Source organism: Helianthus annuus, chromosome 9 (genome assembly GCF_002127325.2).
Source record: "Helianthus annuus cultivar XRQ/B chromosome 9, HanXRQr2.0-SUNRISE, whole genome shotgun sequence".
Taxonomy (NCBI): domain Eukaryota; kingdom Viridiplantae; phylum Streptophyta; class Magnoliopsida; order Asterales; family Asteraceae; genus Helianthus; species Helianthus annuus.
The window spans coordinates 3,381,272-3,398,138 of NC_035441.2; the positions used below are offsets into that span (position 1 = coordinate 3,381,272).

A 16,867-nucleotide genomic window follows, 5' to 3' on the forward strand; every position below is an offset into this window, starting at 1 on the left:
CGAGTGCATTCTCTTTAGTTTCTTGTTTAAATAATTTCGCAAGTGCTGGTCTTTAGTTGTTCATTTAAATTCGCCAAACTTTAATTGTTAAACCATGAGCAAGCAAAGTATTATATTAAACTAATAATTGTATTATGTGTAAATTATTAAATAAAAAAGCTATTATGAAACTTGTTTGCTTATGATAAAGTAGTGGGCAGGAGTGAGTGACAAAGGGAATGATTTTTAAATATTCTTTATTCCATGAGTTAAGTGGTTCACTTGTACGAGGCAAGTACTCAAAGCGTAATAGCTAATTTCTTGTAAGTTAAAAGTTCCTTTAGTTAGAAACGGGTAAGTGTGTCATGAACATGAGAAAGGTAGTTGTTGGACTAATGTTGTCAGGGCTGTCTTCGAAAATCATAAAAAAAAAAAAATTGCCCTATTCGAGATAAAAAATTTGGGCCCTATTCGCAAATTTTCATATAATATAAACGAATCAATCATTCAATCAAATATATAAATTCTTTTGAAAAAAAAACTTGTGTATTTGGTTTTGTTTTACTTCGTCCACCTTTCTTTTCTTTTCCTCTAGCTTCCTCTTCTTACGTTTTTGATGGCCGGATAGGTATTTGTATTTAGGAACGGGAGGCATAATTTCTAAATATTAACAAAAAATAATCATTCAATCACCCGAAGTTTAATACTAATACATTTAAAGTATAATTAAACACATCAAACAAAGTTTTATAGTATATGAAATCAAAATCACATTCATATGAAATCAAAAACATATGAAAATCAGTTAAAGTTTTATTTTATACCTCGTCTGCTGCTGGTTTGCTACGATGATGATGATCCCTGCTGCGGCCTGCGAAGTGATCTCCTGCTGCGACGATGATGATTGATCGCCTCCGCTGCAAACGTTTGAATGAATCCGACCCCCAAGGCCCAAGTCGTCTAATGATGTGTTGTTGAGAATTGAGATGATGATGATACGAACGACTATGTTGTGCGACGTTTCCCTTCCCTGTGTTGTGCAACGTTTTGTTTCCCTGAGATCACAGACCTTTATTTTTGTTTATTAAACTTGGGCTTGTTAATTAGGTTTTAAAATTGGGCTATTTTTTTAAAACTTTTAAGCAGACCTTTATTTAATAAACTTTGGGTATTTTAAGCAGACCCTTATTTATAAAAAACATTCAATTTTTTTTAAATATATATAGGAGAAGGATCCGTTAGGAACTGTTACACCCTTATATTTATACTAGAAATTAATAACTCTTTTATACCCAAAAGACGTTTGATTAACATAAGTTTTAAAACTACTACACCCTTAGCCTACTAAGACAAAGGTAGAACGTAACATTGTTGTTTAAGAAATTGATTACAACAAAAGAAACACTGATTAACGAGTTCAAACATAGCGGAAGCTTCGAAGTGGAGTGTTCGGTTCATCATCTTGTCGCTTGATCGCCACCCGTGTCCACCTAATTACCTAAGAATCAACAATTAAATCGTTAGTTCTTGATGTTTACGTACGATAGAATTTCAAGATTTAACAACACATTGAAATGATAAAAATATAAAAGTATTCCAGGCTCCACCGTAATTTACGGTACCACCGTAAATTACGGTGAGTGCTGGAAATTCTTGGTTACACCGTAACACAGGAGAAAACCACCGTAAAACATTGGCCTCTACCGTAAATTACGGTGACACCGTAATTTACGGTAGCACCTGGAAATTCAGGTTTTTGTTTGGTTTGAACACCTCAACCAAAATCCCAACTCTCGGGTTTCAATATTCTGCACTATCAATCGTAATAAAAGTCTAATATTTCTAGTACGCCATAATATAAGGGTGAAGGGGGTGCACCCCTAATTAGGTGAGTGAAATTTTTTTAACCCAATCATACGTTGCCATGTCATTTCCCCTCTATAACTCCCCTCTTGTCCAAAAACGTACGGGGTGCACCCCTCTTAGGGGAGTTGTTATTTTATTAAAAAAAAAAACCAAAAAGTTGATTGGTTGTTACAGCCATGGGGCCCACCATCTCTCTCTCTCTTGTTCGGTGACTGCACAACCAATACCCTCACCGATTTGGGCTGCCGCAAGGTTGGCGGTGCCACCCCGATCGGCAAAAGCGTTCACCGATTTGGGCTCCCGAAGGCGCCCCGTACAGCCTAACCATTATATACGTCAATTTATCACGTTTTGGAATGTAGATCATGTCTTGCTTGATTATTTGACCCGTTTGGCTTGTCTATGGAATTCCTTCCTTTTTGACTACTACCAACGAGTTTATTTCACTATTTAAACAAGCATTCAATACAACAATGTCATCGCTTCAATTCAAAATAACTAGTAACTTTGATAATCAACTACAATGATCTAATTTCACATAATGTAACGGGTCATGTTACATACCTTGGCGCACGCCCTTCAAACGAGAATCACCACCGGCTTGTCCGCTCGACGTCCCGGTATCTTGGCGCACGCCCTTCGGGGTGTTACAAGTCCACTCCCCTTAAAAGGGTTTCGTCCTCGAAACCGAAATTACGTACCAAATAATGTAGGGTGGAGTCGCCGCATTTCTTCCTCGGACTCCCATGTAGTGTCTGACCCTTTTCTGTGCTCCCATTTGACTTTGACTTGGCTTATTATCTTGTTCCTCAAACTTTTCTCCTTACGATCTAAAATCGCAATTGGTTTTACCGCATAGTTGAGGCTGTTATCCACCTCGATGTCATCGTAGTGGATATGAGCAGTTTCGTCGGCCAAACATTTTCGAAGATGTGATACGTGGAATGTGCTATGAATTCCACTCAACTCTTCGGGTAATTCAAGTCGATAAGCCACTTTACCGACCCGTTCAGTGATTCTAAATGGCCCAATAAATCTCGGGCTTAACTTTCCCCCTTTTCTGAATCTACTGATACCCTTCCATGGGGAAACCTTTAGCATGACCATATCGCCAACCTGAAACTCAATTGGCCTTTTTCTTTTATCTGCGTATGCCTTTTGCCGGTCTTGAGCCGCTTTCAAGTGTGCCCGAACTATGTTGATTTTCGCATTTGTAGCTCGGATTATATCGGTTGGCGCTAGCCCCCGCGGACCCACTTCTCCCCAACATACCGGAGTCCGACACTTTCTGCCATATAATAGCTCATACGGGGCCATTTTAATGCTCGCGTGATAGCTGTTGTTATATGCGAATTCGACCAAAGGTAAATGAACATCCCAACTACCCCCAAAGTCGATAATGCAAGCCCGTAGCATATCACCCAATGTCTGTATTGTTCTTTCGCTCTGCCCATCCGTTTGTGGATGGTAAGCAGTGCTAAGGAACAATTTAGTTCCCATCTGTTCTTGGAATTCACGCCAGAATTTTGAAGTAAACCGGGTATCTCTGTCTGACACAATGGATATCGGTACCCCATGTCTTGCTATGATTTCGTTGGTGTAAACCTCCGACATTTTCTCCGAAGTATAAGTTTCACGAATGGGAATAAAGTGAGCGCTTTTGGTTAACCTATCCACTACTACCCAAATAGCATCAAAACCACGACTTGTTTTAGGCAGTTTGGTCAATAGGTCCATCGTAATTTGCTCCCATTTCCAAACCAGAATTTCTAACGGTTGAAGTTTACCATATGGTTTTTGGTGTTCTGCCTTGACTTGCAAGCACGTCAAACACTTTTCCACGTACTTCACGGTGTCCCGCTTCATTCCGGGCCACCAATAATTTTGCTTCAAGTCGTGATACATCTTGGTTGCTCCCGGGTGAATGGAATAACGGGATTTATGAGCTTCATCAAGTAGAAGCTTCTTAACCCCACATGTATTAGGGACCCAGATTCTATTAAAGCGAGTCTTCAGGCCGTGACTGCCTACCTCTAGGTCCTTAACTTGGCCGATAATTCTTTCCTTTTTTCCAGTTTTCTGCCTTAACAGCTTCATCTTGTGCTTCTCGAATTCGTTCAAGCAAGCTCGAAGTCACAACCAGTTGCATTGATCGTACCCGTATTGGGGTATAATCCGATTTGCGGCTCAGCGCATCGGCCACTACATTAGCCTTTCCCGGGTGATAACGTATTTCACAATCGTAATCCTTCACCGTTTCTAGCCACCGCCTTTGTCGCATATTTAACTCCTTCTGATCGAAGAAGTATTTCAAACTCTTGTGGTCGGTGAATATGGTGCACTTTACTCCGTACAAGTAGTGCCTCCATATTTTTAATGCAAATACTACCGCCGCCAACTCGAGATCGTGCGTAGGATATTTCTGTTCGTGTATCTTTAATTGCCTCGAGGCATAGGCTATGACCTTGCCCCGTTGCATCAATACACATCCGAGTCCCGATAGTGAAGCATCTGAATAAACCTCCATGTCTTCAACTCCGTCCGGTAGTGTTAGTACCGGAGCTTGAGTTAACTTTTCTTTTAGCGTTTGAAACGCTTTCTCTTGTTCAACACCCCAGATGAATCTTTCTGTCTTTCGGGTCAGCTTGGTTAGTGGCGACGCAATCTTGGAGAAATCTTGAATAAATCTCCTATAGTATCCCGCAAGTCCCAAAAAGCTTCTAATTTCAGAAGGGTTCTTTGGGGAATTCCATTTTGACACCGCCTCAATCTTTGACGGATCCACCAGTACTCCGTCAGCACTTATAATGTGACCAAGAAATTGTACCTCTCGTAACCAAAAGGCACATTTAGAGAATTTTGCGTATAGCTTCTCTCGTCTAAGGGCTTCTAACACTTCTTGTAGGTGATGTGCGTGTTCAGCTTCACTTTTCGAATATACCAATATGTCATCGATAAACACGATGACCGACTTATCCAGCATTGGTTGCAAACCCGGTTCATGAGGTCCATGAAAGTCGCGGGTGCGTTTGTTAGTCCGAATGACATCACAAGGAATTCATAATGTCCGTACCTCGTGCGGAAAGCCGTCTTCGGCACATCTTCTTCTTTGACCCTTAATTGGTGATACCCCGATCTAAGGTCAATTTTGGAAAACCAGTTCGCACCTTGTAGTTGGTCGAATAAATCGTCTATCCTCGGGAGCGGGTATCGATTCTTTACCGTGAGTTTGTTCAACTCCTGGTAATCGATACACATGCGCATACTCCCGTCTTTCTTTCTCACGAATAATACCGGTGCGCCCCAAGGAGACACACTCGGCCTTATGAATCCCTTGTCAAGCAGGTCTTGGATTTGGGACATCAATTCTTGCAATTCTGACGGCGCAAGTCGGTACGGGGCTTTTGCTACGGGTTTCGCGCCCGGAATCAATTCGATCCCGAACTCTACTTCCCGTTCCGGCGGTATCCCCGGCAAATCTTCCGGAAAAACATCTTCTTAATCTCGTACTACCGGTACATCTCCAATCTTTCGTGATTCTTTTTCGGGTTCATTTGCGTATATCATAAATGCTTTGCATCCTTGCTTCATTAGCTTGTGTGCTTTCAACATTGAGCATACAATGGGATTGCCTCCTTTCTCGCCATAGATGGTGACGTGTTTCCCGCTCGGAGATGTCAGTTTTATCTCTTTACGGAAACACACGACCTTTGCATGGTGTCGAGATAGCCAATCCTTCCCAACGACGACTTGAAATTCTCCCATCGACATCGGGATTAGATTTATCAAATATTCTTCATCGTCAATGCTCAGTTTGCAATTTTCACATACATCGCAAACAATAAAACTTTTATTATTACCTATCTCTACTTCTAAGGGCACAGGTAATTTAGTTAGAATAGATGAAGGATGTCGAATAAATCCATATGAAACAAAGGATTTATTCGCACCCGTATCAAATAACACACGTGCAGGAATCGAGTTTACAGTAAATATACCTGAGACCACGTCAGGTTCAATCTTTGCTTCTGCGGCGGTTAGTTGAAAAGATCTTGCCTTTGCTTTAGGGGCTTCACCCTTCTGTTCCTGCCCACCCTTCTTTTCAACCAACTCCGGGCATTCAGATTTCTTATGACCCGTTCGATAACAATTGTAACAAACCGTTACCTTCTCCGGGCATGATAAGGCTATATGTCCCGTTTTCTTGCATATAGGACAGGGCTTATCCTTGTAATGACATTCGCCTTTATGGCCCTTCCCGCAAATTTTGCAACTCGGTGACCCGCCTTTCGCATCAGATTTCCTTGAGCTCTCACTTGTTCGTGCCTTTTTAGTAGGGCTGGGATTTACATCAGGTGCCCTCCGTTCACCCCTTTCGATACTCTTTTTCAGCTCTATTTCCCTCTCCCGAGCAGCATTTATAATCTCGGTAAGGGTCTCGTATTTGGAAGGGGTGATAAACTCCCTATACTCGGCACTCAACATGTTATGATAGTAGTATATCTTTTGCTCTTCGTTTGTCACAAGATCATCACAAAACCTCATTTTATCCATAAACGTTGCCGTGATCTTGTCTATGGTCTCGTTTTTGTGCCTGAGCTGCATGAATTCTTGCTTGATTTTATTCATAACCGCTTTGGGGCTATGATGCTTCAGAAATGGCGTCTTGAATTCATCCCAAGTCATGATCTTAACAGCTTCAATACCGATCTCTCTCTTCTTGTTATCCCACCAATCTTTTGCTTGATTTCTTAATTGACCCGTACCATAGGCTACATAGTCATTTACATCACAATGGGTTCTCTCGAATACCCATTCGATATCACTTAGCCATCTTTGGCACATTATTGGGTCAACCTCCCCATTGTATATCGGTGGTTTACAAGCCATGAATTCCTTGTATGAACAAGGTTTCCGTCCTCCATGTTTTTCCTTTTCAAGTTTTGGTCGTCTTCTAATTTCTTGATTCTATCTTCTACCATTGATAGAACTGTGTTTTGAATTCTATCAATGAAGCCTGTCAGACTGTTTTCGATTGCCTTTCCAACCTCTTCGGCAATCGCCTCTCTGACTGGTTCGGTGACTCTTGGCACCGCATCATCATTACCTTTATCAGCCATCTTCATTTCTGAAATGTTTACACAAGTTGTTAAAACATTCCATTTATAACACATGCTGTTCTTGTTTGATTCTATCAAGTTCATAACTTGATTTAGTCGTTCTTGCTTTTGATTCAATCAAGTTCACAACTTGATTTGATCATTCTTGCTGTTGATTCAATCAAGTTCACAACTTGATTTGATCGTTCTTGCTGTTGATTCAATCAAGTTCACAACTTGATTTGATCGTTCTTGCTGTTGATTCAATCAAGTTCACAACTTGATTTGATCGTTCTTGCTGTTGATTCAATCAAGTTCACAACTTGATTTGATCGTTCTTGCTGTTGATTCAATCAAGTTCACAACTTGATTCAATCGTTCTTGCTGTTGATTGAGCTTACTTGCTCTTTTCATGCATATTTATTCATTTCTCATTCTTTACGTAATATAAAATTTATTAACTGAAATTAGTTCTTACCGGATGGTCGATCAAGCTTGAACCGAACACTTATTGACAACCTGAGGCTCTGATACCAACTTGTTACACCCTTATATTTATACTAGAAATTAATAACTATTTTATACCCAAAAGACGTTTGATTAACATAAGTTTTAAAACTACTACACCCTTAGCCTACTAAGACAAAGGTAGAACGTAACATTGTTGTTTAAGAAATTGATTACAACAAAAGAAACACTGATTAACGAGTTCAAACATAGCGGAAGCTTCGAAGTGGAGTGTTCGGTTCATCATCTTGTCGCTTGATCGCCACCCGTGTCCACCTAATTACCTAAGAATCAACAATTAAATCGTTAGTTCTTGATGTTTACGTACGATAGAATTTCAAGATTTAACAACACATTGAAATGATAAAAATATAAAAGTATTCCAGGCTCCGCCGTAATTTACGGTACCACCGTAAATTACGGTGAGTGCTGGAAATTCTTGGTTACACCGTAACACAGGAGAAAACCACCGTAAAACATTGGCCTCTACCGTAAATTACGGTGACACCGTAATTTACGGTAGCACCTGGAAATTCAGGTTTTTGTTTGGTTTGAACACCTCAACCAAAATCCCAACTCTCGGGTTTCAATATTCTGCACTATCAATCGTAATAAAAGTCTAATATTTCTAGTACGCCATAATATAACCATTATATACGTCAATTTATCACGTTTTGGAATGTAGATCATGTCTTGCTTGATTATTTGACCCGTTTGGCTTGTCTATGGAATTCCTTCCTTTTTGACTACTACCAACGAGTTTATTTCACTATTTAAACAAGCATTCAATACAACAATGTCATCGCTTCAATTCAAAATAACTAGTAACTTTGATAATCAACTACAATGATCTAATTTCACATAATGTAACGGGTCATGTTACATACCTTGGCGCACGCCCTTCAAACGAGAATCACCACCGGCTTGTCCGCTCGACGTCCCGGTATCTTGTCCTATAGAGTTCATTTACAAAACATGTTTAGAACCCTCTTAGACATCATTTCGCATAATATACCGAAACATCTTAATTAAGCGTTAAAGCTTCAAATTTCTATTTGTCAGCCTTCTTTGAAGCATTTCTACAAATATCAAGAGGGCAGAATTTCTATATTACTCATTTTCATGTTTATGGTTTGCTTAGTAGCAAACTTAACTTCAATTAAGCCATCATATATCATGTAAACATCACATCTTTTCTGGAACTATCTTCTAAGGTTCAATTTTACTAGAATAACCACTAAGAACCCTAGAATTCATCCTTATCTTGTAAAACCCACAACCCACCTTCAAGGTGTTCATGGAGTTTTCTGAATTTGGTCATGATTTCACATGTAATTGGTTGAGTTTAACCTCTAAACACCAAATTGATTCTAAATTAACCAAATAACACTCATGCAACATCAATTTCCCAGATTTCACAACATCATGAGAAATTCAAGGTAAGGGATTTCACTAATTTTACATACCTTACAATCCTCTTGTGATGAGGATTATGATTCTAGGCTCAATTCTTGATTTCTACTTGGATTAATCCTTCAATTAGCAAGATTATTGAGGTTTTAGGGTTGGAAGTTCTCCTGGTCGCCCCCTCTCTCTCTGTTCGATCGATGCCCACCCAAGATGGGTGTGGTTTGTGTTTTGTTCACTAATTAGTATTCCAACTTTTTAAATTTTGACAAATTCAGCCCCTTAACTACCATTTTCTCTAAGTTAAGTGTTTTAACCATATTACAAGTTTATTTCAAAACTAAATACTTAACTAGGTTAAGTTCCTAGTTGGTAAATCCTTGTTTATGAATTTCTTGAATTTTTTAGTATGAGATTTTATATTTTCGGGGTGTTACAGGAACCACCCTTTATTGCAAGAACCGCGAGAACCAATGCGAACACAACCAAAAATACCTAAAAATAGCTAAAAAACACACAAAATTCTTTTTAGGTTTTTTGGGAGGTTTAGTTTTTAGCATTTAGCTTGGGGGAGAGGGGGGGTTAGGTTTTTTTTAGGGGGGGGGAGGGATGGGGGTTAGGTTTTTTTAAGTATTTTTGGTTGTGTTCACATTGGTTCTCGCATGAACCTTACCCTATATAGGGCCAGGATCATTTCAGAACCATAAATATTTACAGAACTCGCAGAACTCCTAATAAACAATTTTTTTATTTATATATTTTTATGTTTAGGATAATTTTATCATTTATTATGTGTATTTTTACGATTACATACATATTAAGAGTAATTTTATCATTTTTTATATGTAATTTTATAATTACACATATGTAAACTAGTTTTTTTACGTATATGTAATTAGTTATGACTCATATATATAATTTTGGGAATTAAATATATGTAAACTACTTTTAACATGTATATAATCAAAGAAATACATATAATAGATGATAAAAACATCCTAAATACAAAACTTAGATATAAAATGATTGTTTATTAGGAGTTCTGAAAGTTCTGTAGTTATTTAGAGTTCTGAAATGAACTCGACCCTATATATATATATATATATATATATATATATATATATAGGGGGCCGCTAAAATAAAAATCACCCCCAGTTGTAAGAACCGCGAGAACCACTCTCCACCAATCAGATAATGACAACTATAAGGGTAATATAGTCATTTAATCAAAACCATCAAATCATCTCTCTCTCCTCATTAAAGTTTATTTTAAATGTCTTTTCAATTTCTCTCTCTTCAATTTCTCTCTCCTCTTTTTATTACTTTATAAAAAGGTTTTTGTAAAAAAAATTTGTAAAAAAGTTTTTGTTAGAAAAAAATTTAAAACCGTAAAAAAGGTTTTCGTAAAAAAGTTTAAAAACGTGCGTGTAAAAAAAGATTTTTGTAAAAAAAGTTAAAACCGTAAAAGGTCTTCGTATAAATTTTTGTCTTTTGTAAAAAAAGTTTTTATGAAAAAATAAATTTGTAAAATATTTTTGTAAAAAGAGTTTTTGTAAAAAAAAAGTTTAAAACCGTAAAAAACGTTTTCGTAAAAAAAACGTAAAAAAGTTTAAAAAACGTGTGTGTAAAAAAAACGTAAAACGTAAAAAGTTTAACGTAAAACGCAAACTTTTTAACGTAAAACGTAAACTTTTATGTAAAAACTTTTTAACGTAAAACTTTCTACGTAAATTGTAAAATGTAAAAAACCGTGTGGTAAAACGACGCCTAAAACAAGGGGCGTGAATACGGGGCATAAAAACGGGACGTAAAAAACAGGACGTAAAAAACGCCGCGTTAAAACGGGACGTAAAAAACGGCGTGTTAAAAAAAACGACGCCTGAAAAAGCCGAGCGTAAAAAACGGCGTGCAAAAACGACGCGTTAAAAAACGATGCTTGAAAAAGTCGGGGGTAAAAACGGCGTGCAAAAACCGGCGCGCAAAAAAAATTGTTTTGTTAAAAAAATTTGAATTTAAAAATGCTTTTACCAAAAAAAATATGTTTAAAAAATAAAAAGTAATATAATAAAACAAAAAAGCAATAAAAAATAATAAAGACAAAATGACAAAAAGGAGTGATTTTACTAAACTACCCTTTTGGATTAAAATATTAAAGAAATAATAAGACAAAATATATTTAATATTAATTTTAGTTACTTTTAATCTCATCCAGCCATCTTGTTGATCTAGTGGCTAGAAAGTGGTTCTCTCGGTTCTTACAACTGTAGGTGGTTTTAATTTTTGCGGTCCCCTATACATACACACACACACACACACACACACACACACACATATATATATATATATATATATATATAGGGTGGGAGTTGGCTACAAAGTCCATTTTTCCTACAAAGTGTAAAAAGTCATAAAACACCATAATGTCAACCATAAAACACACTCAAAACCCACAAATAACTTAGTGGAGATAACTAAAATACCATATTTGTGGGTTTTGTGCTACGTTTTGGATGATAAGGCATTGATTATCGAATGACTAATATTAGTGTGTTTTATGTTGATATCATGTTGTGTTTTATATTCATAGTTAAACGATGTTGTGTTTGAAGTTTTTAAGGACTGTTAGGGTTTGGATATTGTGTTTTAGTGAACTTCACTATGTTATTTGTGGGTTTTGAGTGTGTTTTATGACTGAAATTGTGGTATATTGTGACTTTGTACACTTTGTAGGAAAAATGGACTTTGTAGCGGAACCCACCCTATATATATATATATATATATATAGAGAGAGAGATAGAGAGAGAGAGAGAGAGAGAGAGTAGGAGTTGGGTGGAAAGTGAGTTTTTCCTAGAAAGTCTAGGAAGCAATCAGAATGCGACATGTGGCATTGAAGATTTTTAACTAGAAGGGCAATTGTGTACTTTCACATTCTATTTTTATTTTTGGAATTTATCTTCATTAACTAACTATCCACGTCCATATTTTGACCGTTTTTCTCCATGATTTTCTAAATAATTTGTTTTCGAAATCTAAACCAATCGCATATTCCACTATTCAGAAGATTACTGGAAATTATCAGCATGTTCTTGGTGCTGTGTTTTAACAGTTTACAGGGTTAAAGTCAATTTTTTTATAGATCCCACAATATAAAGATGGTAAAACATGGGGTATGAATCTGTTTGTTGTTAAAACACAACTGTATGAATCTGAGTGCTAAGACACAACTGTATGAATCTGCTTGCTATTAAAACACAACTGTATGAATCTGCTTGCTGTTAAAACACAACTGTATGAATTTGCTTGCTAAAACACAACTGTATGAATCTGAATGCTAAAACACAACTGTATGAATCTGCTTGCTTTAAAACACAACTGTATGAATCTGAATGCTAAAACACAACTGTATGAATCTGCTTGCTGTTAAAACACAACTGTATGAATCTGCTTGCTGTTAAAACACAACTGTATGAATATGAATGCTAAAACACAACTGTATGAATCTGCTTGCTGTTAAAACACAACTGTATGAATATGAATGCTAAAACACAACTGTATGAATCTGCTTGCTGTTAAAACACAACTGCATGAATCTGAATGCTAAAACACAACTGTATGAATCTGCTTGCTGCTAAAGCACAACTGTATTAATTTGCTTGCTGTTAAAACACATCGTTAACGGAGATGATAAGAACAGTATTTGAATGGTGATGATGAACTCGGAGATGGTGGAGATGGAGAAGTGTTTTAATTTGATCAGGTGCTCTCCATCCTTTCTAAAGTTATCTTCTTCCATGATTGTAGTTATTTTTTGTAGGGATTGGGGTTTCCAAGATGGGTTTGGAGAGAGAGAGAGGGAAAATCGCGTGAAATTAGGGATTGGGTTTGACTGACGGTTATCTAATTGATTTAAAACACGATATATTGACAAAATTGCCCCTAGTCTTTTAAAACAATGAATTAAATAAACTAAAAAATTACAAGATTGCCATTGACTTCATCTTAACCATTAAACACACCCATTGGATGGCCCAGATCGCTTCCTAGACTTTCTAGGAAAAACACACTTTCCGCAGGATCCCTACTCTATATATATATATATATATATATATATATATATATATATATATATATATATATATTAAAAAATTTTCGGGCTCTATATTGATTTGGGCCCTGTTCACAGGCCCATCCTGCACTCCCATTTAGCCGGCCCTGAATCTTGTTATAGTTTAATAGTTAGAGAGGTTGACTAGTAAGTTTTTATTTATGGAGCCTTTTTTAAGATATATGGAAGTCTGTTGGGCATTCATGTGTTCTTTAAGAAAAATATTTGGCGACGGATTCATGAGCACATAACCTTTTAACACCACTTTAAAAAAAGTTCCACCATGGATTCATTTGCAAAGAATATGAAACACAAAATAAATTGGAAAGTTGGTTATAGAAATTACAACCTTTTTAGGGAAGTGGTAGTCAAAACACTTGGTAGAATGGATGTAGTGATCAAGCAAGAACTCCTAATAATAGTCCATACCAAGCAATGCTTTCCAAGGTGGTGTAGCCAATTAACCCAAAGCTCTTGTTAAGATGAAATGATTGAAACTCCAAGAACTCCATGGAATCCCTTCATATGTGCACGAAATATGGTAGAAAGAATAACCAAAGCTTCCACAATTTTGCCTTTTTTTATTTTGTTTTAAAATTTTTATTTTTAAACCTATGAATATTAAAAAAATAATCTATAATTACAAATAATTATTTTTATTTTGCAACAAAATTCTTACAAAATTAAATAACTTTCTTTTAAAATTTTACGACAAATTTCCTACAATTAAAAAATTATTTTTTAATGATGTGACAAAATTCCTACAACTGAAAAATTAAATGATTATTTTGTAGAGTTTTGCGACACAATTCCCACAATTGTCTGTGATGAACTTGCGGCAAGTTATATTTTTATATTTTTTCACTTGGAAAAATCCCTTCACTTCACACGCTTGATTCGATGGAAAAATGGAAAAAAAATTCAAAAAGAATCCCTTCACTTCTCGCATTTAGTACGTTAAGATCCATTTGTACAATAACCTTACTTTATATATATGTAAATATTTGTGTGTGTGAATTATAGTTAAGAACCTAAAGCTCTGATAGCGACTTTTTGGGTTTTCGCACACACAAATAATGAAAACAATAAACGAGAAAATAAGTACACGAGGATTTTACATGGTTCGATTGGCGTAACCTACTTCCATTGGCTACAACTAGGTTTTAATTTGTTTATTATGAAGTGGTGAGAAGTTACAATGGCCCTATCAACTGTATATAACCACTATATTAGGGTTTACATCTTGTTGACAAAAAAATCGTAATATGGGTGGCGCTCCCAACACCCCCTCCTCTTCCGCCAAAAGGGGCACCATCAATGGCCACCACCAAGCCCTTAACGGGCGTTAAAGCTTGAAAATGAGGGGGCCCTCTCTTCTCAACCAATCAATCTTTTTCCCCCTAATGGGCTTTATTCCAAAACAGTTTAGTCAAGACCATATGGTATCTCCACGCCTTGCCCACCAGCCCGTCCAACCTGAAAGTGGGTGTTGCCCCTCACTCAAGGTAAGATATTTTCGGTCATTGCCCCATCTTCATTCTCACACCCACTTGACTTTTGCCCCTTGCCTTTCACCTACCTTTTCCATTTTGTGCTTTGAAGGGCAAAGAGCCCCCAAAGTCTAGGTGGCGCCTACATAGCAGGGTTTTGCCCCCTTGCCCTTGCCCACCACATAATGAGAAGCCCCCTTTGTCTACGTGTCACAGACGTGGCGCTTTAAAGCCCCGAACACCCTTAGCCTAAGATTCCACCAATTTGTATAGATTAAATTAGTTTCCTACCTTGTAAATAGTATTTTCAATTTGCCAAATACAGGTTAGTATTTAGAGTTGGTCACTACGTGTAGTATATGTTTTGAGTGTGATATCAGTTTGTTACACTAACAATGCAGGTTTAGCAGAAGAAGTAATAATAAGAGAACTAACATATAAAGATACAAAATTGGATGGCGAAGCAGAAGAGAATAGAAAAGAATCAGATGAAAGAGCAAAGGCTCACCAAAGTTTATATGAAGCTGCTCTAAGTCAAAAATTTGAAGAGGTTTATTCAATTTTAGAAGATGGAAAAGTTAGTGTGACAGAGAAAATCGCCATAAATGGCAACACGACACTCCACTTAGTGATTGGTATTACAAAGAAAAAGGAAGTTTTAGAGAAAATGCTGGAGTTGGTACCCGAAAGAAGTACATTACTGGGTATGCAAAATTCAGATGGAAGTACTCTACTTCATGTTGCTGCAATTGTTGGCAACATTGAAGCTGCTAAGATATTGGTTCAAAGAAACCAAGATTTGTTGTTTATCAAGGATAAAGAGGGTCACACACCACTAGCCAGAGCTCTTTCAAATATGCATACCGATACGTATCTGTATTTGTTGAACCCCACCCATGACATAGAGATGGCTACTCTCTTTACCGGTATCAGTGGTGATGAGCTTCTGGTTAATGCTATTTCTTCTAAAGACTACCGTGAGTTGATTTGACCCGGGTCGAGAGGAACCGCAGCTTTTTTATCAATCTCCTTATTTTTGCTTTTGATTGTTTTTGCAGATGCAGCATTAAAATTGAGTGACCATTATCGTAGTTTTCATAGTGACGCTACACTAATGGCTATAGCTCAAAACTTCCCACGTGAACTCAACATTTGGGAAAGAGTCGTCGATAGATGTTTGTTGATAATCTTATCTTGATTCTACATCTTCTTATCTATTCATTTATTTTACATTTTCAGCTTCTCTAATGAACTTGTTGTTGTTGTTGTTGTTGTTGTATCTTGGAGGGTTTAATGCTCCAGAAGATCTGTTGACCTTGATAGGATTGGCATATGGTATGTGCTCGTGTTGGTTTTATATACCTACTGGTCTAAGATTAAGATGGTGAGATCTTACAGGCCGTGGGGAGCTATGATAGTTTCGGTAGCACCTGCTCTTGTCGCCATTGGTGAGCAATGTGCTTGATATTATTATGTGTAACAAATCTTTGTTTTGTGCAAAACAATCCTTATTCCATAACCCCCACAGGTCTAACATACTTCTTATCTTGCACAGCTTTTGCCTCGATTCTTTATACTTTAATACTTATCACAAGGAGATTACATGAGATGATACCATATTGTGCACCCATTTACAAGTCTCTCCAGCATATGATTATGCTATTACGTAAGATGAACTATCTCTTAATTTTGCTTTAGTTAAGATACTTCTTAATTTGGGTCCTTGTTGCAGCACTGCATATCAAGTTTGTTAAAGAGGAAGCTGAAATGCACAATGTTGCTACGAGGCTATTAAAAGCAATCTGTGAGTTGATAAAACGCTCCACAGCAACCAGATTTCACTCTGACTATTATAACAATGCGATTCTTGAAGCCACAAGACAAAATGCAGACAAGGTTGTAAGAGTGATTGTGTCTTTTTTCCCAAATGCAATTTGGAGTGCTAATGAAGAAGGCCACAACATTATTCAGTATGCTGTGATCAACCATTCAGAAAAGGTCTACAACCTACTATATCAAATGAGCGAACACAAAAATATTTATAGGACAATTAAAGACACTTTTGGGAACAACCTCTTGCATCTGGCTGCAAAGTTGGCGCCACCTGACAAACTGAACCATATATCAGGTGCCGCTCTGCAACTACAACGTGAACTTCAATGGTTTAAGGTAGCAATCTTTGGAACATGAAATTTAAATACACAGACCAAAGTCATTGATAAAAGCAGCAGCACCCACAGGTAACATAATAATGTAATCTTGTAGGAAGTCCAAGGGTTTGTATGCCCTCTAAACATCAATCAAAAGAACTTTTATGGCGAAACACCTCGAATGGTATTTACAAGAGAGCATAAGGAGTTGGTGATTGAGGGAGAAAGATGGATGAAAGCGACTGCAGAGTCATACACAATCAC

At 37.1% G+C, this 16,867-nt stretch overlaps 1 protein-coding gene across 1 annotated transcript; it reads left to right on the top strand.

Annotated features, from left to right (window-relative positions):
- Window positions 1-14,402: 14,402 nt before the first annotated feature.
- On the top strand, window positions 14,403-16,643 carry LOC110875156. The gene is made up of 6 exons (XM_022123358.1): window positions 14,403-14,468; window positions 14,727-14,778; window positions 14,855-15,430; window positions 15,512-15,628; window positions 15,693-15,788; window positions 16,186-16,643. The coding sequence occupies exons 1-6, from the start codon at window positions 14,403-14,405 to the stop codon at window positions 16,641-16,643; spliced, it is 1,365 nt and encodes a 454-aa protein (XP_021979050.1).
- The last annotated feature ends 224 nt before the right edge of the window (window positions 16,644-16,867 follow it).